Source organism: Channa argus, chromosome 3 (assembly GCF_033026475.1).
Source record: "Channa argus isolate prfri chromosome 3, Channa argus male v1.0, whole genome shotgun sequence".
NCBI classification, from domain to species: domain Eukaryota; kingdom Metazoa; phylum Chordata; class Actinopteri; order Anabantiformes; family Channidae; genus Channa; species Channa argus.
In genome coordinates this window covers 10875458-10900000 of record NC_090199.1, presented here as the reverse complement: position 1 = coordinate 10900000, position 24543 = coordinate 10875458, and the positions used below count along the sequence as shown (strand labels likewise).

The 24543-nt window shown below is 40.1% G+C and overlaps 1 protein-coding gene across 4 annotated transcripts in view; it reads right to left on the bottom strand.

The window, feature by feature from the left end:
* znf827 (zinc finger protein 827) overlaps window positions 1-24543 on the bottom strand; it is a 72013-nt gene that overhangs the window by 18691 nt on the left and 28779 nt on the right. For all 4 annotated transcript variants that reach the window (XM_067496586.1, XM_067496585.1, XM_067496583.1 and 1 more), the window contains 4 exons: window positions 17405-17671; window positions 5525-5767; window positions 2219-2273; window positions 1973-2073 (listed from right to left, as the gene is read on the bottom strand). In XM_067496586.1, the coding sequence (XP_067352687.1) occupies window positions 1973-2073; window positions 2219-2273; window positions 5525-5767; window positions 17405-17671 (666 nt within the window). The remainder of the gene's footprint in view (window positions 1-1972; window positions 2074-2218; window positions 2274-5524; window positions 5768-17404; window positions 17672-24543) is intronic.

Here is a 24543-nt window from a genome sequence, read left to right as displayed (position 1 = left end):
GCCTCTCATGTTAGTGGCCATGATATCTGCCTGAAACTAGATATTCACACTGCTCTTCTCCACAGTCATTCTCACTCATTCTTACAAACCATGACCTTCTTATGTAGCTACAGATAAGCTTACAGAAGCATTGACTTATCTTGAGTCATGCAAGTGAGACTAGGGAAAGGCCTGCTGACTCAAGGTGACAATAGTCAGGGACTTGAGGCCATGACCCAACAAACACACTTATGGTTAAGCCAATCAGGTTGTGGTGTAGGTAAAGTGCTTAATGGTTTAAATGGTGCTACTGAAGCTGGGAAGAGGAGACAAACAAGAAAGGAAGGATTGTGCTAAACGTCGGCCTGGAGGGAGAAAAACGGCAAACCCTTAAGGTCTAGCAAGGGCTACCCTCTGAAAATGAGATTTTAGATTTAGTGTCCAAAAGAACCTGAGTAAAACAATACAATGCAGAATCCACTTGTCACTCATTATTGAAAAAAAATTATTTTACACCCAGTAAATCATATGTACTGATGTGATTTTCAAAAATAAACATCTTGATGATGGGTGCTAAAAGTGTGATGCTACTGTAGCTGGCAGTGTGGGATGAACTAGTGAACTATTACTGCCAGGAAATCAGTTTAATTGAAGGTCTGCCTAACTACAGTTGCTACTAAAAATGCTACCAAGATTTAGACCATGGAAGTGATACAAAAGGCGGGAGAAAAAAAGAACCGAGAGACAGCAAATAAAATGAGCAGGTATGGACAGACACACAAAAACACAGTAAAACACTCCAACAGTAAAATAGTGAGCAGCGGAGACTGGACCTGAAGCCAAAACACACAAGGGAAAGGGGAGGTGGTCTGGGCGAATTAACTTTCAAGACACTCTTGACACCAAGAAGCCAATCAGATTTTCATTAACTGGCAGAGGGACAGGCAAAGCTGGCACAAGCTAATTAACCTCTGGATCTCTCACTGCCAAAGGAACATGGAGGGAAGTTCTGGGATGTCAGGAAAGAGAAGAGAGGGAGATGGGGGATATCCTGGGCAGAGGCGTTCAAGTTAGGTAAATGTGTGAGGAGCTCTGATATGAAAAGGGGAGAGGCAAATGAGAATAGGAAAAGTTGACGGTGGTCAATTATGGCTATGTAGTGTGTGACTTCTGAATGAATAAGCGTTTATGTCCACACAAGGAGGGTCAGTAAATTTATACTCATGTATGGATGCAAAGGTAGCACCTCTTATAATCTACATCTAAATATATAGAAATATATTTTGCTGACTTGGATACTGACAATACTGTACAATGAATGATGCAGTGGTGCCGTGTTTTAGTAAGTGTGCTTGATTTAGACACAGTTATTGTAACACCTAACCCCCTTCTGTGAAATGGTCAAAGACAACAACAAACAAAGACACTTGGGGATAATGATGATTTTGCCTCATGGTTAGTCTGAAGATTATTTTTATTTTCGTATTTAGTCTGTCATTTTCTTCTATTTAAAAATGTCATTTTATATTGTGTTTCTTTTTGCTTTCATCTCTTATGTAACACACTTTTGGAAAAATTATCTTAGAACACAGTGATGTCTTCAATGTATTTGCAAAAGCTGTCATTTGCAGTAGTGCTATAAAGGCAACCCAAATTTATCCTGCAGTATGACAGAGCTCAAACCTACAGCCAAATACAGAAATAACTCCTGTATCTTCTCTGACCAGAAGATACAATACTATAAGAAAAACAACAAAGACTGAACAGGAAAATGAGCACAAGCATAATGGAACATCAAAGTAGTTGCTGTTAACCAATTATTTCATCACCTAATTGCTGCAGCTTTAGAAGAAACAGTATGAGCAAAATAATGCCCATACATCTTTGGGTGCCTGCAACTGTTACTGATATGTCCATCCTCCTTCGTTTTTAATCTGTCACCATCATATTTCCCGGCTTTATGTGAAGATCGTGTGTTTTACATGCGTCTTACCATGGAAAGGTGCCCTGGTAGAGGAGCTGGCCTCTGCGGGGGACGAGCTCTTAGAGCGTGAGTTAAAGGGTGATTGTCTGAAGCACTCATCCAGGAATGGACTGAAACATGACAATAATACCATAACAACACCTAAATAGTTGCAAACAAATATGTACTTAACTTATGTATACAGCCGTTTAAATGTAGTTTAATACCAATAATAAAACATGCAAAATTTAGAAAAAACCCAGACTATTAACTCACCTGTTAATTCCCACCATGTTACTGTCCTTGTGGTTGTTGGCCTTGCTGACTTTTTCTAGGGGCATAAAGAAGAAAAACTCACCAATCTAGTCAAAACAATACCATCTATAATCACTTTGCGGTTTATTAGGTACAGCTAGTTGAAATGAATGCAGCAATCCTCTTGTAATGTTTGGTGTTTATAATGTGATACAGTTACACAGCAGCAGAAACCCTCATTCTCCGAAGTGATCACAGAGTCAAATTAACACATCTCTAAAACAGCTTCAACAAAAGCTGAACATTATCACTGTCATGAAGGAGGATTTAATGCAAGACTCCTATACAAAGTTGTATTGGTTTTAGCTGATGAAACTTTCAACTGAGTATATAACAATATATAATTATAATAATATTTAACTATTACTAAAACCAATAGAAGAGTGTCAACAGACACAGGGGTTTTAATCCCTCCCCTAATATATGATAAAAAACTAACTTGACTAACTTAACCATGACAACGGAACAGCCTCCACTCATTGTTTAACCCCGATAAATGTGGCTGGTGGCTCCAAAAAAACACCTTTTTTGTCAGACTACTGTTCTTACATCTAACAAACGTTAATACATTTTTAATTTATAATTCCATCTGTAGAGAACAGATATTTTGATGTGACCAGCTGACAATTTAAGTTCAGTGTCTGTTGGCAAGTTCCCTAAAGCATCTATGCACACCATTATCTGACACAGATAATGGCCAAGACTTTGTACTATATGTGGCTGATTGCCGCATCCCATTAAGTTAGGTTTGGTTGGTAAAGCACAGGTTTGCCAGGTCAGCAGGGGTACACTGGCCATCTGGAGCAGTGGGAGTATCCAGTGAGTCTGCCGACCTGTGGGCTGAAAGTTAGCCCAACAACACTAAAATGAAAACATTTTTGTGCATGGCTGGCCAGATCTTTCTTAAACTATCCATCTGCATTAGATTATAATACAAAATATTAGAAACACCTTGTGCTATTACATTACACCACCAACTATGCTGCAGAGCAGAACCAACATCTATGATACAAGTTAAACGGAAACATTACAGGTTTAAAAGTTGAAATTTACTGCAAGGCCATATTACTGAGTAGGACTATACTGTACAGGTGTACCCAACAGACCAGTACTCAATGCACATTACTTAAAGGATTTGGGCACGCAGGAAAAGTTTATTGATTGCTATTTTAATGACAAATTATTTTATTAAATGAGGTAATAACAAAAATTGTGTCCACGTGTAGAGATGAATAAACCTACTTGTGCCCGACGTGTGACCCTCAGAGTTTTGGCTACTTCATCAGCACTAGCTTTTCACTGTCTAGGGTGTTTATTATTATGTATTCCAACTTTATTGAAAGACAGGTGGTTTTCTTTTTTAACAAATTGCAATGTGCTTTTCAGATTAATTACAGGGAACTGAAAGTACAGTGTGTAGAATCAAAACGACCCTGACAAGCCTGTTTAAATATCTCACAGAGGTGTTATAATTTCTTCAGACAGAAGTGGAGAGGGAACTTTTTCTTTAGATTTTAGATGTGTTGGGGAGTCTACACAATATAATGCTTCAGGAAAACAATAATATAGAGTGTTTCCAAGAAACCTTCCAAAAAATCTACACTATGGGAAATGTTCACACATGTCCTTCTAGCAACAAAGATCACACATTAAGTCACAGATATATAGTCCATTATTGCACAAAGCAAGTGTGAAAAAGTAATGGTTGTATCTCTGATGATCCATCTGTAAACAGAAGCATTTAAAAAAAAAAAAAGTCTACCTCTGTATGTCTGGGTGCTAATCCCAAGTGTGTGAAGTTTAAAAACAGTGCACTTGCTTAATAAGCAATGGTTGCTTAAAAGTTGTCTTAAGTACAAATAATTTTAAGAGGTTTCTAAGGGGTAAGTAAAGTGAGAGTTGTAAAATCAGCTAATGCCTCTACTTGGCCAGCTTATGTTAGCACAGACCATCGGTTTTCAGTATTCAGCCATAAAGAGCACTATACAAACTGCCTGAGAATGGAGCCATATGTGTGAGTTTCAAGGCGATGTACTGAAGTGAATTTCAAAGCTGCAACCATCTCAGTGTTCAGAGCGACCTTGCTACTGATGTGTCTCTGAGGTCCTACTGCTCTGGGTAATTCATATTGATTGCTCATTGTGTGACAGCAGCCCACTCTGTTCCCATTCTAAGGGGGCGGTTGTCGCTGTTGCCAGGCTAGCGATGCTGTGGCCTCCCTGGGTGGGCATACTGTATAACCCCGCTGCCCTTTCTACCCTCCTTATCCTCTGCCCCCCACACCCTATACACCCTCCCACCTGAAACACCCCACTCCGTCACATTGCTCGCCAAGGACAGAGGTCTCTTTCCACGTTGCCATGGAGATGCCGCACGGGAGAAATGTAAAGGGAGGAGGGAGGTAGGGGAAGTGCAGGGGGAGAGCGTGTGCAGCCAAGTGTGCTTGAGCCGGCATGTCTGAAAACGAGTCGAGAGAGAGAGAGAGAGAGAGAGAGAGAGAGAGAGAGAGAGAGAGAGAGAGAGAGAGAGAGAGAGAGAGAGAGAGAGAGAGAGAGAGAGAGAGAGAGAGAGAGAGAGAGAGAGAGAGAGAGAGAGAGAGAGAGAGAGAGAGAGGAGGAGAGGGAGGAGGGAAGAGGGGGCATTTGTGCAGACACCACTCCCCATGGGGCCCTTTGTAAGTGTGTAAAGGTGTGCATGCAAGACTGTGTGGGAAAGAAAGACTGTCAATGTGTGAATTTGTGAATATGTGTGAAAGCAAGAAAAGAGAAAAAAAAAAGATTTTACACAACCTTGTTTCTCTGTAAGGTGTTTAAGTGAAGCTATCAGAGGCTGGAGAAAGCTGGGGTCATGGCCCAGGAGTACATGTCTGATCTCACACACACACACACACACACACACACACACACACACACACACACACACACACTTTCTCAGGGGGCTGATGGATACACCTCAAAGCTCTGTCTTAATCTAGCAACACAAACAGCTGTCTGATGCTTCAATGTCACTTTCATGGCCATGCAGGTAAAAAGCAGGATGTCATTACATGTCATATATCCTTGACTTTACTACAGAGCCACTAGAGGATGGAAATGGAAACATGTAGGTTTTATAATAGAGTATCACAAAATGTCCAAGGTTTACACTGCAGTGCTGCAGGGAAAAGGAAGACATGTTGCTGTAAATAAATGTGTGTGTGACGTGGATCTGCTGTTGCTCAGAGAACAATGTGTGACAGACAGCGATATGTGTCTTGATGCAACATACCTGACAATTTGAAGAGCAGTTCTGAAGCCAATTTGACCGATATGTCCTGGGAGAAGAGGTCTTTCTGGGGGCGGGCCAATGTCTCAGAGAGGTTACTCATTGGCTCGCTCTTCTCACTCGCCCCTAAAGTGCTGAAGGCCAGCAGGTGAGAGGCTGGTGAGGTGAGATCTGCAGGGGGTGGGTCCACCTCCATGGGCTCTGCCTTTACTTTCACCTTCTGGTAATGGGCATCTTTGTTGTTCTCTGCAGATGACGATGCAAGAAGAGGACAATCAAAGTTTAGACTTTGATGAAAGATATTTAACCAATTTACAGTATCAAAAGGTGGATATATATTTTTCTGTGCATATTACACAATGACATACTCTCAGTGAATCAAAACTTTTACTATTTGTATTTCATGGTTTGTAATCTACACTGCAGTGCAACAGCTCTGTTACTAGTTGGTAAAATAGTATAAAATAATGTAAAACAGTTAACTAAAGATTTGGCTCTGGTACAATTTATACTCATCTCTCAGATACGTAGATGTCAGATTTTCTGTTCACTTGGTATAATACTAGAATTTCGAACTATATCGAGCTGAAATACGCAAAATTACAATACTCAAAAACAACAAAACAGATGAGCCAGCAAAAAGATAATCTGTTGATAAGTTATCTTTTTTTTTTACTAAACTCAGTGCAGGGACTGTAAAGATGTTTATGGCATATTCTGAATAATTATTTGCCCATAAACTATCTCATCTCATCATCCCATGTAGCCCCGACTGCAGGATGGTTTGAACACAGATGACTGCACTGAACCTGCATAACAAATACAGGCTTAATTTGATGTGTTTTTCTCTGCCAGATGTGCTAATCCTGTACAAGTCAACAAGTCAATTTTATTCATACAGCCCAAATTCAAAAATCACACATTTGTCTCAATGGGATTTAAAAATCTGCAAGACATACAAGACCAACAAATTTTTAGACACATGATTTGCTACAGTAAGAAAAACAATAGAGGGACAAACATCCACCCTGAGTTCCAGTGGTGTATCCATAAGACCAATATACTTTCTTGGTTTTGTTAGAATATTCAAAATTCTAAATTGCAAAGAATTCCTCAATATACAAGCAAATTGGCATTGAGCATACATGGTAAAAGAGGTTATAGAATAGGCACCAGGAGTTCACGCTGATTTCCAGCAATTTGTGCAGTTTCACAGAACAAAACAGAAGGAGCGCTAGCTAGAGCACAATCTATGTTTATGATAACTGAAGGTGTTGGTTGTAACACATTTCAGGTAGTTTCTCTGATTTTCTCCTCATAACAGTCTGAAAGGGTGACTTACTTCTCATACAAGTTGAAAAGATGAGGGCAAGTGGGCAGGCAAAAAATAGTTGACACAGATAGACGACTTCTGTTAGGAATGTCCCAAGCTGACTTACAAAATCAAACACTGACTCTCCTCTATCTATTTAAGACTAGAAACGATTAAAAGGGAACTATGATGCAGGCTTTATTTTTTCCAATGATGAGCTACTGAGCTGTCAAGTATTGGACCTCTAATAAATAAACTTATTAGATTAATGTGATTAATGATCATGTTTTAGACTTTAATAAGTGTGCACTGTGCCACTGTATAATGTGGGAATTAAATAAATTTGAGTGAAAGAAAAAAAAACAACATCCTCTAGCATAGGCATACGTGGGGTATGTGGTCTTTAAATGAAGCAATGGCAGGAGGCTTTGTCTAAATGTGGTGGGTTTGATACAGTGCTGCTGACATGGCAACTCAGCATGATTATGGGATATACGAAGTTGGCAGGGCATTAGGAGCAGTGGGAGGGGCAGTGGGAGGTTAGAGCTGGAGGAAGGTGAGGGAAGGAGGGAGATATAGGACACTAACCCTGTGCTAACCCTGACACCCCTCCCCTCACATTCTGTGATTGTCTGCTGGACAAATACAGTGTGAAGCAGAAACACTGGACTCACAGTATACTGAAGTACCACAAAGTAAAATATTGTAAGTGGACTACACTGTTCACGTGGATGCATTTAGCTGCAAACACCCTGCAGCCTCCCTCTCTGGGTCCAGGTGTCTGGTTTATTGGTATTATTATTATTATTATTATTATTATTATTATTATTATTATTTATTGGAGGTCAAGGCCTTTTGAACCTGCCCAATTCCATCCTGATTGGTTCTTGAGATTGGATGCCGGACCAATCAACTTGTGCTCCCCTGTCCTGATTCTTTCTCTGATTGGACTGGTGCCCTGCCCTTCCACCACTCAAGCAAACAGAATATCCAAACCCTCTATAAAAGTAAACACTCCTTAGAATTAAGGCAAATTGTTTACATGAAATCCCAGCTGACCTGTCTATGTAAATTAGAGATACAAAAAGCCTTGGCCTCCAATCCTTGATGAGGGTTGGACAGGTCTAATTTACATAGACAAAAACACACACACACACACACACACACGCACACACACACTCTGCAGGTAGGAGAGAGTCCAGGCCCTCAAGACCGTAACAGTAGCCAGCATGTGAGGGACACTGACAACCATCAACGCCACTAATCCCTTGATCAGGTGGCCAGAGTTGGCCAAGAGTAACCTAGGAAAGGCTAATGGAAGGGCAGAGCAGAGAAGGAGAAAGAAAAGGGTGGAGGGGTTGGGGGATACAGCACTGTAAGGGTCAACCAAGGGACAAGCAAGCTTCTATCACTGGATCACCACCATAATGCCAGAGGCTGAGTGGACTGCTATGCTGCAAAAACACATACAGTCACACGTCCACATACTTATATGCACTTGAGCTCATGGTGTTGGAATAAATATGCTTACATCACAAAGAGCCTTTAAAGAGAGATCACATGTCACACTGCTTGTACACACACCAAATTGAAAGCATCACATCAACAGGCCAGATCAAAAGTCTACCTATCATAGAATAAAAAATGAAAATGGCCTCACTCCCACACTGATAATAGCCATGGCTTTTTGGTTGAGGTCATGACCTAATGTTCTGAAGCCATAAAAAGCAACCCTGAGTCTGCCTGAAACCAGCTTGTGTGTCTCTCTGTGTGAGAGAGTGTGTGTTTGTGTGTGTCTATGTACGCATGTGTCATCCCCTCTGGTATAGAAGTCTCCTCTGTGATACACCAGCTGCCATTAGGCCATTGAATCAGGACTGGAGGAGTTTGTGCGCGCGCGTGTGTGTGTACAGAAGTGCTTGTCAACTCTCTAATAAATATCATAGCTATTCTTTGGAACCGGCATTGCTCCAATTCCTCGTTGAATTCATTCAAAGTATGTCAGCAAAACAAATATAAATGAAACCTAAAAACAGTTTCATGGTTGATGAGAATTGAGTGCAGTTTAATTGTAGGTGATGAAGTTGGGAGAGTGTGTAAAAGATAAAAAAGTTTTTTGTCCTTTCGGCTTATCCCGTGAGTTCAGGGTCGCCACAGCGGCTCATTGTCCGCATGTTGATTTGGCAGTTTTTACACAGGATGCCCTTCCTGATGCAACCATCCTCAATTTCTACCAGGCTTGGACCGGCACTGCATAGCTGGGGATGGGAATGGGCTCCTTTGGGTTCAGTGACTTGCCCAGAGACACTTCGACTGTAGCCAGGAACAAGCCCGAACCACTGACCCTTTGGTCTATGGACGACTGCCTTTGATAGTGAGCCCCAACTGGAAAACTGGAATAAATTGTAATAAATAATAATTCACACCAGAGACAATTTCATGACACTTTTACCTCATGAAGAACTAACTTTTAACTTGAAACATAGTGCTCATCATAGTTACTAATCTTTCTAGAACTGTTTTTATTTTTGTGACTTAACATCTGGACATACTGGAGGCGCATGTGTCCTGCATATTGAAAAAACGTATCTGGACATTAGTGTTATACATGGCTCTATTTCTTTGTAAAAAGTTTGAGAAATTCTGACATATTTTATGACTAATTATCAAATAGTTTTCCTTTTAACAAAAAAAATGAAGGCTATATGTAGAAGAATATTAACAGCGAAACAAAAAGCATAAAGCCTTCTGCAGAATCTGGCTGGTTATACGTTTAGACACATTAGATAGGAACAATATTGTCAAATTTTACTTAATAATGACAATTTCAGCATGAACATTTAAACAGGGGAGCAAGGCTACACAAAAGTGGTAATATTCATTTGTCACATTCATTTTTCGATTTAAATCTTTTTTTTTTTTTTTTTTTTTTTTAGACATTGAGTGCAACATTCCTAAGCTTTCATTGTTTCCCTAAAGCTAACCGTGAATTGTTAACAGTTTGTAATACTTACTTAACAATAACAACAGAACTTTTTGTTACAGTTGGGTTTTTTAGTGCTTAGACAAATGTCTGTGCTTGGAAAAAAGCACATGCCTACATCCTATTTGCATAGCTCAACATAGGATTCAGGAAAGATGACAAACATCTCTGAGCTCCAAGAAGCTTGCATTTGCAACTACTTACTTGGCTAAGTCACATTTCGACAAAGTTTTAACCCAGTTAATCCACATTTAGGTATGTAATGGCAACCATGTTCCAAACTTTTATGATGTGTCTGAGTGTGAGCTATACACAAGGCTACTATTACACAGTAGATAAACAGTAGATAAGTTGTTATCTCTGATGCAGGCTTACTTCAGTTTTAAATCAGAATGAAACTGATTGGGGTTTGTGCAATGTTTTTAGTGATCAGTTTTGACCACAGTTGAAAACTTTATGGCTTGAAACTTTATGGCTGTGACAGCCTGTTTTGCTGAGAATATACAGCACGAAGTTAGAGACCCAGGCTGGACTACATTTAAACCAAAAAAGTCACATACCATTAGCAATTTCAGGCATGCAAACTTAATTTATTGCACCTCTTTAGTGCATTGAAAGCACAGGATGATAAATTCGGACTTGACACCAATGAGGCAAACAGACAGAGGAAAAGGTAAAGAGGAAGGTTAGAGAATGGGAAAAAATGTCAACCAGTGCCAGAAAAAGAACACCTGAGGGTTAAAAAAGGAAAGAAAAAAAGCAGGATGAGAGAGAGACGCTGGGGGAGGACAGAAGCATGAGGAATGGCTAGAGCCTAAATGACAACCTCTCCACCTCTCCCCCTCCCATTATCGTGGTCTACCCTTCTCCCTGCTCTGTTATTCCACGTCTCTATCCCTGCCCCCATCCCTCTCTCTCTCAATCTCTCTATTCTCCTGCTCTCTAGCTGACCTGCTCAGACAGGGGTGAAAAGTTCAGGCGCTTCAAAGGCTGCAGTGTGGAGACTTCATGTCATGTGGGAGCCACAGCAGCCTTGCCTGCAGACTTCACAGACAGCTGCTGCTACAATTGATCCTCGACCAGCTAGTTCTCAGTAGTTCAGCCTTCCAATGGAAGCAAACTGCAGCTACATCTGACTCTAGAGCAGTATGCTTGATAAGCAGCCCTTAAGGAGCCAGATATGGACCTTATAAAGCAGTTCTAAACAAAAATATTTGGTACAAGCCAGAGCCAATCGACCACTAGAAAATTTTTTCTCCTATAGGGTCAGAAATGATGACAAATGATGAAGTGACCACTTCAGTTATTTTGTCAATTATATCTGCATATATAGCAAGAGGCAAAAAGAATTAGCTCCGTTTTTGTGTAAACAGGGCTATAGGCAGTGATGAGAAGCCAGTGAGACAGAATATGGAGGCAGGGAGGGTGCGAGTAAAAGAGGTCAGCGAGCGGCCACACTGAGGGGGCACTGTGAGGACACTGTCAGAGCAGTGTAGAGCTTAACATTAAGTAATACTGTACAGTAATGCCAGTGTTGTGAATTAAATTGGTGAACTGCTTCGACTCTGTTCTGTGATAAGCAATACTGAGTTAATCACAAATCCTTTTATGTGAGTGTAAAGAAATAATAAGTATTACATCCTGACTAAAAGAGAAATGCTACTGTATATGCATTTTTAAGGTAATGAATTGTATTATTTCAGATATTGATTTCCTTCACTTAATTTTTGGTTCATTCCACCCCGAAAAAGAAAAAAACCCTTCCCATTTATTAAAATTACACAATGTCAAAAAGAAAAGTTACTCTCCATCAGAGCTCACTCCAACTAGTGAGATGATTTCTACTTTATCAAGTAGCTGAGATGTTTTACTTTCCCGATAGTCAAAGTTACTTGTCCAAAATAGAAAATGTAGGCCTATTAAAATAGAAAAAACATAACCTAGGATTTGGACAATTATTACATTTTATCAACATACAATTGAGAGATAGTAATAATAATAATAATAATAATAATAATAATAATAATAATATCAACTAACCTATACTTTTAAAATCTTTTTTTTTTTTAATAATTTAGAAACTTGGGGCAATTGTGGCTGTGCTTATAGAAAGGGTTGTTCACTAATATCAGGGTCATAAAAAAGTATTAGGTGTTATTTCGGTGACTAAGAGATTTTAGTTTTGAATCAATTGCTGAATTTGTCTCCAGGAGTGAGTTTTTTAATTAAAGATAAAATTAAGGATTCAGTGTTGTATCAGTATTTATTGATGAGTAAGAAGGCAGAAATACTAATTCATTAAAGTGAAACATAAATATTGATTGCAGGTCATGACAAAAACCAGAAAGAGAAAAACAGCAGAAAAAATAACATGTTGATTAAATGTGTATCTGACACATTAATATAGTAACCGTAGTCTGACTTTGTACCTCAATTTAACAAACTAATATAGATCCAAATACTGAAAAGGCCTAATTTACAAATATTATGTTTTCCAGCTTAAAACATTAACAGGACATAAATGGGAGTAAGGGGCCTTTGAATAATGCAAAATAAGATACCAACAGAGGGGAGTGTTATTTCACCCTTTTATTGCATCTTAATGAAATAAGGCTTACACTGACAATGTGATTTTAAAAAAATAATAAAAAGATAACAGTAAAACAAAAAACAAATCTAGCTTAAAGCAAATTGTTGATTTATTTGCTGATGTTCCTTTATTGCAGATGTCAGTAAATAGCAGACTGTCTCTTACTTGACGCACCAACAGAGATACCTGCAGGTAGCAGCATTGTTTTGTATGGCTATTGATATTAAAATAACCTGCTTCACAGTGAAGTTTTAACAGTCGCAAGATTGTCAGCCATTTGGTCAGAACATTCACGTCCGACTTTTTGGATGTGGTTTGTGAACGGTTGGAGTTTTTAAGTTTTAAATTTTTACTCAGGTTCCAGTAGCTTCTTTCAAACGCAGCAGAATTTGGTCTTTCAGAGGGGAAAGATATGTTTGTCAACACACATTACATTTCTCGTTCAAACAGAAATAGCATTGATCAACAAAACGTGACGCTACTCCATGAATATTTTCTAAACTTTGGTAACAACAAAGATAATTTGCCACAATAAAACAGTAGAAATTTAACTGGCAGCTGAAGCTCAAGCTCAGGAAAAGTTTTTAAAAAGGACATGATGATTCTAGGTTACATGAAGTTTGTCTGTAGCTCCAATCCACGGTATTAATGTTTCTTGAACTTATGCTAAAAGACTGGAGCACTGGTCTGAGAACATGTAAGCTCCATACAAACAAGTAAGGTGCCTAAGATTTTGGGAAAATTTTATATTTTTTTTATCCACCACAATCGGAATTTGTGGTGGAAAAATGCAGCAAATACACAATAATGGTGCATAATATAAACAAACATACTTTTCAACCAGTGGATGTACACACACTCACACAGCAGTTTTTACACTTAGAAAGGCCTTCCACTTCACTTGACTAAATCCTTCCAGCTACCTGAGGGCAGGAGGAGATGTAGAGTGAGGGATCTAAGCTCAGAGTCATTATGTGCCACAATCCACTCTGCTGAGGAAAAAATGCACAAACAACCAGGCTGTTTTACACACACACACACACACACACACACACACACACACACAATTAAATAAGAATAAACCTAACTAAAACAGTTCAGCACACTGTGGCTGTGTATTCTGTCACTTTAGCTCCTGGAATTTATGTATGTATATTAACATCAAAACCACCAAGTTTTATTTACATTTAAAACTGTAGAGCCAGAAGTTGTCTTAAAAAGGGAAACATATATAGTCTTTGGAGCTAAAACTTACAACATGTCAGTAAGCTGTAGTTCTTACAGTAGAATACGAAAAGCAGGAGGAGTTTCATTTTATTACAAACAGTGTTAATTATTGAGTCTTCAGATTTGACCATTGCAGCAAGAAATGCCAGTGCCTCTGGAAATTAATACCCACTTTCCAGTTTCCTGTCACATGTAGCTAATTGCTGCACCACAAAGACAAAACCAAAACTGTTTCTTATAAAATCACTACAGTTTTTGAACCAACCATGCATATCAAACTGGTTCTTCTTTAGCTCCTTCATGCGCATACACAAACAAAACCATACAGCTATTTTAACCGATTGACAACATTTACATTTACATGCAGAAAGTCTCTAAAGAGATACCTGTAATCCTTTGTTTCTATTCTACATAATAAAAACAAATGCATGTTTTCTGAAATATCAACACCTATAAAGACTCCATAAGCTAAATGTGTCTTGCTGTCATTTTGGTCAAGTTCTTTTAATTTGTTAGAGGTCAAAATTGCCTAATGCAACTTTTATTAGCTAGGAAATGAGCACTATGGAGGAAAGAGGGCCTGTAAAAGGTCCTGAGAGATGGAAGGCTTGCTCCTAAGAAATGAGGAATGAGTTAAACAAGTACAAAGTGTGATTTCACACCTATAGTGAGGGTGGCTGGATGGTGAGTGGGTGGCACGGCTGTTACCCACACGATGCCAGTCTGCCAGGGCACCACCTAGGGCCCTTCATCCCCCCTTCCCCCTCTCTTCCTGTGACGCCATGTTCACCATGCCCTGCAACACCAGTGCCCATCTGGTAGGACACGTTAGCCGCTGGCGCCAGGGACTATTTAGCCTGGCGTAATTAGCCCCCAGACACTAACAGGCTGGTTTTAAACAGATGTGGGGGAGGTAGTGCTAGCAAGGCGACTTAACACGACCGACCAGTGTTTGATAAAGGAAGAATGGAGGGGGGGGGAGGGAGAGAAGAAGAAGTGACCTAGTTAAAGGGATGATGCAACTCATGTTACAGCACAATGGGCAGTAATGATGACAACCCCACTTGCTCTGACTGTCCAATGCCATGGTTGAAGGATGAGCAGCAGAATTTAATAAGGCTGTGTCATATGCTGGTCTTACTATCAAGAATGAGGAAATAAGCACTTCTTAACAGACAAGTAGTGACGTTTTGAACAAAGAAAATGCTTAGCCTACACTCTCCAATGTGAATTCCCTATTTTAGTGTTCTTACGGGGTTATTGTGTTCTGGAGCAGACCTTTAACAGGGGACAAAGAGAGGTTACAGCAGAGACTGCCCTTGAACCTCATGACCGCAAGCACACGTGACTATGATGACATTGACCTTCCCTGGCGCTCTCCTTTCCTCTTCACCATCCTTCTTCCTTCCCTTCCCCCCAGGGTCATCTAAGGGTCCAGACTCTTGTCAAGGCTGTCACTCTAGACAGCCCTCTCCATCTTCCGCCCCCGCTGTTGCCATGGCAATGGACGGCACTGCGCTCCGAAGACTCTGTGAGGGGGCAGAGGGAGCCAGCAGACGGATGAACGCTGCAGCATCTTTCCCTAACCTAGGTCAACCTTGCAGAGCTAGTGTAAGTGAGGGGAGGGGATAAACGTGGGCCATGATGCTTGAGGACCAAATAAACTGGGAGAATAACGTCAGTGCATGAATCGGAAATGGCAACTAAAGATAGGAGAGACAGAGGATTAACAGTGATGAAACAAAGAATATAGGTTAAAGCAGAACAGTGGAGGAATTATAAACTGCCCAAGTCATTTACAATACACACAGAGCCCAATATCTTACATTTTTATTTTCTGGCATGTTGAAGAATTAATCATATAATGTTTGCTTTTCTCAAAATGCACATATATTACGTACGCACGCGCACACACACACACACACACACACACACACACACACAAAAGGAAACGTGACCTGGGGGCAGGCAGACACACTACATGTGTAGTTCCACTGAGCTCCCAGCCAGCGTGAGTCACACAGTGAACACCAGTCAACCCAGAGAGAACAATGGCAACCGGTGTGTGAGGTGTCTGTCAAGCACACATACTGGCACAGGATGAAGAGCCACGGATGGAGCAACGCCCCACTGCACCACCATCAGACTGCCATTTGTTTTGTGGTTTTTAACACTGTAGGTGCATATTTACGCATGTCACAATATACTACATTTTACAGCTGCACAATATTTACCTATTATTTCAATGTTTAAACCAGTGTGTATTTCATAAGCCAGCTAGGTTTTAGGTGAACTAAAAATGTAAAAATGTATTTAAAAACAAAATCCATACCATAAGCATGTATTGCAATTAATTCTTAAATAAGGAAGAAAACATAGCATCACATCAGCATAACATCACATAGCGACAGAAGAACAAAACTGCTCTGTTGGAACATACTGTATGCTTCAGCAAATTTCATTCTCGATACCCAGAGACAAACAATCCAGTAGCCCGTAATGTAAAAACACCTGTCCATAGCATGCTAGTACTAACCCTGTCATTCATATACTACAGCCCCTGTCTAAGGAATTGTTACAAATTCTCAAACCAGAAGCTATAGAGGCTAAATCATGCTGCACCAATGATGTCAGAGTGGTTTACACAGGTCGAGATATGGATGGGTGTCAAAGCTCATCCTGTTTAACTGTCCGTAATGGAACAAAGGGCAAGTCAGGGATGAGGTTTAAGTTTAATAATGCAAGAAGATACAGTAAATCCACAGTTTATTCATTGTATAGTGAATAAAGAAGAGAAAACAACATCTGCAAAGAAGGGTCCTAAAAATTCAAATATCTTCACAAAGTTTTTGCAGCCACAAAGAACAGATTCCCCCTACCATACAGCATGTACCCTTTCCCCCACAGGTACACTTTGCTTACCTTTGAGAAGCCCCCAAATTTTGCTTATTAATATGTGTCGATTACTGCTTAAACCACAACGTCAACTTGCATTCCTCCCTTATTACAAACAAGGACTTGGTACAGAGAACAAGTTAATTTAATCACTTTAACGTGAAAAATACATAAAACACAAAAATCTGACTAATGCCTTCTCCATTGTCACTCAAATTCACTGGAGTTACAAAAGTAATGAATGCTATTATTTTACTGGAGATAGCTGCATGTGTGAGTCAACAAGCTGGAGGCTGTTGGCTGTAGCAGCTGAAGATGACCAAAAATAAATAAATAAATTAAATTAAAAAACAAAAAATAACAAAAAACATAGTTTGAAAACTTCAGGAAGTGTTCTGCATATTAATAGATGCTCCTTAACAGCCTAAAATCATACACAATATCCTACAAGTGCTTTTTTACTATTCTTGTTCTAAGCAGAAATATTACTGTCTGTGTGTACATGCTTTACATTAATAAATATAAACATCATAGAAGCTGTAGTGTTAGCAGCCTGTTGTTGGAAGTGTTCAGGGACAGTAAAGAGTGCAGGTCACCTACAATGTGTTTTGTAAGCATTTAGATCCCAGTATGCAATTTCTTTAAGAAGGTATTTTTTGTTATTGTTGCATGGCTGCTCCTTCAATTTCTTATATAAAAACTACAAAAAACATTTGTTGGTATTGTGTTGGTATTGTACATGACACTAGTTATTGGGAAATAAAGTCGAGTTGTCAATAAAGCCAATTGTTGAATCTAGGTTTTATTGTTTGGCCACAATTACCCAGCACTATCACAAACATATTGCATAGTTCCATAAGTAAATACAAACCCTACCTGAAAGCTTTATCAACAGTTCAGAGGCCACTTTAACATTGATGTCCTGGCTCAGCAAGCTGTTCTTAGCCATAGGGCTTCCTTCTCTTGGTTTTAGTGGCCCTGGGCGCTCTGCAGCTGCTGTGATCCCTGTTGGTCCATCCTGGCAGAAAGTTGCAGGGAAGCTTGGCTGGACCTGGGAGGATGGTCTGGGGCTTAATGCTTCCTCCACTTTGGGCTCTTCCTTCAGGTGGAATGGAGACTTGAGTGTCTCCCTCTGGTTGGCTGCTACAAGAAGAAACATAGAAAAGACTAAAGGAATGAGAAAAAATTAAGAGAAGAGAAGATTTTCATTGTCTCAGATCTGCCTTAAGGCATAAGGTCTTTAAAACATGAATGCACAAAGGGTTTACATATTTCATTCAATACAACTTTCTATTTGTGGTAAGCATCTATAAATATATTATGGTACCAACTAAAAAACTTTAATTATAGCCATAAGGGCATTTATTTCAACCTTAATATGACTGAAGGGGGTTCTAAATACAGAACATATTAAATGCTACATGAAAATCCAATCCAAATTAATGGAATACCAAAATGGTCGATGGTGTATTTTCACAGACCTATTGCAGACACCACATTTTGCATGCTGTGGGACAAGACAGAGGGTTCAACCTCATGACTGTCCTTCTCTTTAAGCCTTTAGGGCGTCTGCAACAAACTCTCTGCTCCTTTTCTCCTTCACACAGCCCCCCCCCCTCCCCATCACGTTAATTTTTGTGCTTTTTATTCTTAGCATTATTGTACTTAACGTCTGGTTGTCTCATCCCTCTGACATCATCCGAGTCCTCTCCAGCTGATTGAGGACCTGAACTAATTCCTCTACATCTGTATAGTGAGATAGCAATCGGCTGAAGCCTTATCTGTCATCATTGCAGTGCGTTTCCTAGGTTAGGGAATGAACTGTCACATGGATCCCTCCGCTCTAAAGTCATCTTGAAGAGAAACTGGGCCACATCTAATCCGCCTCAGATGAATAATTAATAATTAGACATGGAGCAACTTCCGATAGCTGCCAAGAAAAGAGCAGCAGGGCAAGCGCATCTCTTTGTCTTTCAGCATGTTCTACTACACTGTGCTAAACTGATGATTTCCACAAGCCAAAGCAAATTTTAAAATTTACACTGTGAGAAGTTACAGAAATATGCTTAAAACATATTTGAAATCTGTTTTGTTACTTGATAGCTTCATTTCATTCAATGCAACAATGGGAACCATGTGGAAAGTTAAACGATACTGATGTCCACTACTGATACCCGATGTACTATGTGTACAATAATGTAATAAAGATGTACAAATCCTCGTTATGATTTCCTGTTGTAGAAAAGGCAGTTTATATGAGAAAGTGTGAACCACAAAGGGGTTGTTTGCATAATGCCACGTTATTCTCTGCAGTGTTGCCTTGTTTTTGTTTGCCAGAGATAAAAACATTAGCCGACATGAGTCTTATCGACTGCTGTGTTGTGATTTCTACTTCACACGTGAGTCAAGAAGCAGAACCTTGTTGCTATGGTGAAACATAAAAGGCACATATATGATTAATGAAAACCGAATGCAGCAAAGGATACTATTTTTATATTTATAATTATCCATATTTACTCTAAAAATATCGGCACCTCAGATATTAAATTTTTCTTCAGTCTTAACCCTCAAACAGTCCTTTGAAGTGGTGAAGTTTGTCCACAATGCCCTCACTCTGTTAGGAAAATACTTTTGGGGGGTTCTCACTATGTAGTAAGTACGAGAACACACACCTTCACATCTTTTGATCCAACCTTTGACACTGAAAGTTTTAAACAATTTGTACACTCTCCCGGTCTCTCTCTCACACTCACACACACACACACAAACACAGTGTATGATTATAAGCAAGGCAATCACTCTTGGACAGACTGCTGTCCAGTCTCCTCTGGCCCCAGCAGAGATGGCTCTGCTCCTCACCTTACCATCTCACCTAACATCTCTAACCGGCACAGACCTGCCGCCCCCTGCCCGCATCATCAATCTGTGCTGGCCTCAGCCCCTCTGATTAATGATGATCTATGCCAGAGGGACAGAGGGCTGAGGGACATGGCATACAGGGCAGGAACGGGGGACAGGTGCTGATTTTTTTGACCACCCATGTTGTACCACGATTCCACAATGCTACAGCAAAGCAGAAGAGTTCAAGAGGAGGAGAAAGAAGATTTTAAGTGGTGGGGGAGGAGAGTTGGGGGGCAGTGACCTTAAAGTTCAGGGGCAGTTGCGTACAGTCACACACAGTACCAGCTGGAAATGTCACACCATCAGATGTCAGCAGGCAGGCTAAGTATAACCTGGTCAGCACCTGGAAGGACGTCCTCTAATTAGAAGCGTGTTGGGCCATGTCGGATCAGACAGGGACAGCACACTTGGTCATCGCCTTACAAACACACATAAAAATACACTATTCCATTTACCCACGCAGACACAAACTTATTGATATCTTAGGAGAAATCCTCCGTTTGTGTTGGCACATACAACTGTACACTTCCTGCGTCATGCTGCATTCAGACCATATAAGCCATTGACCAACACAAAACTCAACACAAAATGATTCTTTTTTGTGGCCTCACGAGAACAACAACAACCCCAGGATGTGCACTCATATACAAAGTCATACCATGCCAGTGACCTTTTGGATTGTCACTATAAATAGAGCGTATTTCCACTAAGAATCTATGTTACAGAGCCGAATGAATTATTTAGTAGCCTAATCCAATGGCAACATTTTTATTCCTTCAAGCTGATGACTCAATGACAAAAAGCCAGAGCACAGTTCCAACAGGAACAATTCAGCTTACAATACCAAGCTTCCACTTCAGCCTTTTGTCTGTGAGAATTTCACTACCACATTGACTTCATGAGCATTCAGTCTTTGGCAGATCATCCTGTGAAGTGAGCACAGATATGAGGAGGAGATGGGCATCTGTGGGTGACTGCGCTTCTCTTCTGTGAGCATCCTGCCTGTGAGAGTACATACTAAGGCCAGTGTCAGGTCCCTGTGCATGATACTGTAAGGCCACTTGTGGCTCAGGGTTGACGATACTATCAGTTTGTCTCCATGTTATCACACCCTTCTGACATCTGCCACCAACGCTACTTCCATCGCCATTGTCTTCCCTGTTACTCTCCTCTTCCCCACACTTCTCTCTTGCGCCTCATCCGTCTCGCTGCCAGGCGCTTGTCCACTCTGCCTCACCTCTCGCTCCGTGGCCAGGGCTGCCGTCAAATAACTTCATTAGCTTTCCACCTCTGTCACACCAGCCTGCTCCCCCTCTGACAATTGGCTGCTGTTTTTTTTTCCAAAGGAAAAAAAAAAGCACAGGGCTACATGGGGCAGGTTGAGAACCCAACAGTAGCTGACAGTGTGCTAGACACCGGACACTGATACTGATGGCTGCAGTGGGGATGTATAGACCAGAGGTCACACACAAAAGGCCTTCCTGTATCTGCTCATTCAGAGCTGGAAAGCAAGTGACATGTAGATTACATCAAGACTGATGTAAAAAAAATATTTTAAAGACATTTCAAAATTCTAAATTTTCTGTGTGATTTAAGATATAGTGCAACACAGTCCAAATATGTCAAGAACAACAAGATACAAGAGATGAACCTCTGGTGTTCCCAAATACAGTAACAACAGTCTGTGACTAAAATACTGTCATGATAACGCAGGAAAAAAAAATCCATGTTCTCTAAAAATCCAAAAAATACTTCAGGATTTCCATGTACAGTAATTAAAGTCTGCCTGTCCTCCATCTCACTGAAGCAGAGCATTTCTTGCAAGATCATCTCCCAGGACAAGGATAAATAAGACAAATGCAGAAGCATCATGACAGATGCAACACCTCCCACAACCCCCTGCATGCCAATTATTCACACCCAGCCAGGGTCAAGCTCGTTGTGCCTGTGTCACCACAGCGGGCGGTGGGGGTGGTGTTTGGAGGGTGCGCAGTGCCCACTGTCATTATTAACTCGGGGTCCACTGGGCACAGGGTAGGGGCTGTGCATTTCAAAGTGTCTTGGTGGCTTTCATCTCTGAATCAAAATGTGGATCACACTGGATAGCTAACGGTTGTATCAGCATGTGTGGATAAAAATCAAAGGGTATCAGTATAACACTCAATGAAAAGCAGGCCAGCCCAAAAAATGATATGCTTATTATGTCAGGGGTCAGGAAGAGTTCACTGGCTTTTTTTGCCTGGGGAATTCAATGCAACTCCCTCTTTGCCTCTTTCTGTCTCTTCCTGACTTGCTGTCACTTTATCCATCTTTTTTTAGCTTTCCCTCTCCAGCTTTTTATACACCACCCCCCACAGGCCTTGTGGGATTGAGGCAGTGAGACAGCAGTGCAAGAGCAGGAGGGATGAGCTTCTCATGTACACACTCAATCTGGGTTGGCAGGGAGGTCAAAAGAAATAGAGTCTAGAGGTCCCAGGAGGAACTTTCTCACCTCTTCCTCCCTTGCTGCTCTGTGGCATGGGTAAGTCTCACAAAGATCTGAGCCTGGTTCTTCTCAGTTTCATAACCCCCCAACTTCAACTCCGCCCCTCAACAAAGGGAGAACTTTGTGATCAAAGCAGTATTCATTAAAACCCATCATCATGTATTCAAGTTCAACATCCTCTCATCCTGTCTTTTATATCCTCCCCTATGCTCCTTAAATGTTGCCCTGAGTAAGCTGTCCGCCACTTGACACTGGACTGACATTGCAAGGAGACATCTTGGCTCCACTGGGAATTGCCTGCGCTTGATTGTGCAGTTTGGGAAAGAAGTGCAACTGGCACCTAGGGGGCATCCATGTGGATTCAGGGTGTGCAAGATCGAGGGGGAGTTAACTAAGCCGGCCCAGTCCCTGTGCATTCTGGCAGGGTCACAGGATGGTGCCGAGGGCGCCAATCATTTCAAATTATGAATTCCTTTTTAATTATGAATTATGCATACATTTTTAATTAATCTAATGTTCCCAGGGTTTTTTCTTCCCATCCTCGTTCAAGATCTCAATCTAATTACACAGCATTAAGTGGAAGAGTGGCAGCCGTAGCCTCGACCCCAAGGCTGAACCTTGGTCAACCTTTTTCCATCAATCTTGCCATAGTCTCCAAGCTCATCCTTTGATATTTTGCAACTTGGTACGATGCATCTAAACACAGCACGGACCTCCTATACCTCTGAGCAGCATATTTGTCAACCTTGTGTAAAATACTGCTGTATCATTATTTTGCAAAGCTGAGAAATTTTCCACATAGGTTGCAACTTTACAAATAGTAAAAACTATCGATTGGCATAAGTATTGAGTTTTATTAATGGAAAATATTATTATGGTGCAGAAAAGAAGGTACACACTACCAGACAAAATTATAGCAGACAAAAAAAGGGGCAAAAAGTTAAATTCTTCTATTAAGCTTTTCACTAAAGTCGAGAGCTCAGTGGTTTACAATCCTTTACACAGGGTCCCAATCAACCTCTTCCACTTGAATCTCATTAGCTCCTTCAACCCGTTATATGTCAACAAAATTCTTAGCAGAAAGAAGATGACTAGAGGTTGCAGGTCCTCCACTGTCTTGAAAACTGACAAGATGTGGATGAAAAAAGTAATCCCTGAGCCCTTGAGCAAATAACTTTGTCCCCAACTGCTTCATTGGCGCTAATCAGTGGCGCAACAGTAGATGGCTTGCTGTATTTCCTGGGCATTCTCAGCTCTTTTATATATATATATATAAAAAATAAAAGTAATATCAGTTGGGTATCGTTCAAATCTAAACCCAAACAGGCAATTGTTCATATAAGTAAAAAAAGAGCGTACACGCTCTGATATAGGTAATGGCTTATTTTTTGTGTGCTTGTTCTGCTCTGCTGTTACCATTCATGAGGGTGCACACAATGACAGTGTTTCTACATGAGGTCCACTTAAACCGAAGAATACTTAAACAAAACAACCCTGTTGATGAAGATCAAAACAATATTTAGAGGCATGCATCTTTTGAAGCATCAGAATATTGTCTTTCAATTCTTCATGGTATAATTTAAATTTCTTATTGGTATTTCTCTTCCCTTTTGCTTTTTCCAATACACCCTCATTTTATATAAAAGTGACATTAGCTCATAAAGGTGCAAATAAATCAGCTGGGCTTCATTGTACGTACAGTTTGTAAACAGATTATCTGCAAAAATCACATCCAATAGATGACATCTTTATTGAATCAGCTGCCAGGTCTGTGTGTATGTAATGTTTAATATCTATACATATAATTTTAAATATATTAAAAAAAGCAGCATTCTTGGTTCCGTGCAAAGTTTCAGTTTTGTTAAAAAATTTCTAAATGCAAAGTTATTGCTATAAGAACTACTTGCAGGCAAAAAAAAAAAGAAGATAGATTTAGTTACGTATACACCATTTTTAAAAACATCAAATCAGGTTCTTAAGAGCAAGTTTTGGTTTCTTGGGGTGTTGTCCTAACCAGTGTCACTTTTAAATGTACAGAGTTACCAGAAAATTGTGAAACATCTAAAAGTTCCTAACTTACTTTTATGATTCTCATGGAAAACACAGGTTGTGAATGTGAACAAGTGAAGGCATGCCTAATATCCTCAACATGCACAAACACTAAACACTATACTAACCTAACTAATCAACGCTCTCTGTTTAAATTTTAAGTAACACCAGTGAAAGTTTTAATTGTTTTACTACATTAATGCCCATGGAAAATCTGAATACACTATATATCAAAATATATAAATGCATTTGCCACTGTCACAGGCTCAAACTATCTCTTCACTCCAAGTTTGATATAACTTCCAGACATTTTGGGATCCTATTGTTGTAAAATTCATTAAAACCTGCTCACAGAGACAAACTGTGGCCTTGACCTGAAAAAATAAACATAAAAGTGTTTATACTTCTTACGAATGTTATTTCTGGTGACAGTGAAGATCAAAACAAAAACTTAAACCAAATGGGAGACAACATCTAACTCAAGATTAGAATGGATGTTTCACGTTCAATCTGAAAGAAGTGAAATGCTTTTGATAAAAGTGCAACTACAGTGACTAGAGTTACAAAGTCAAGTTAAAAA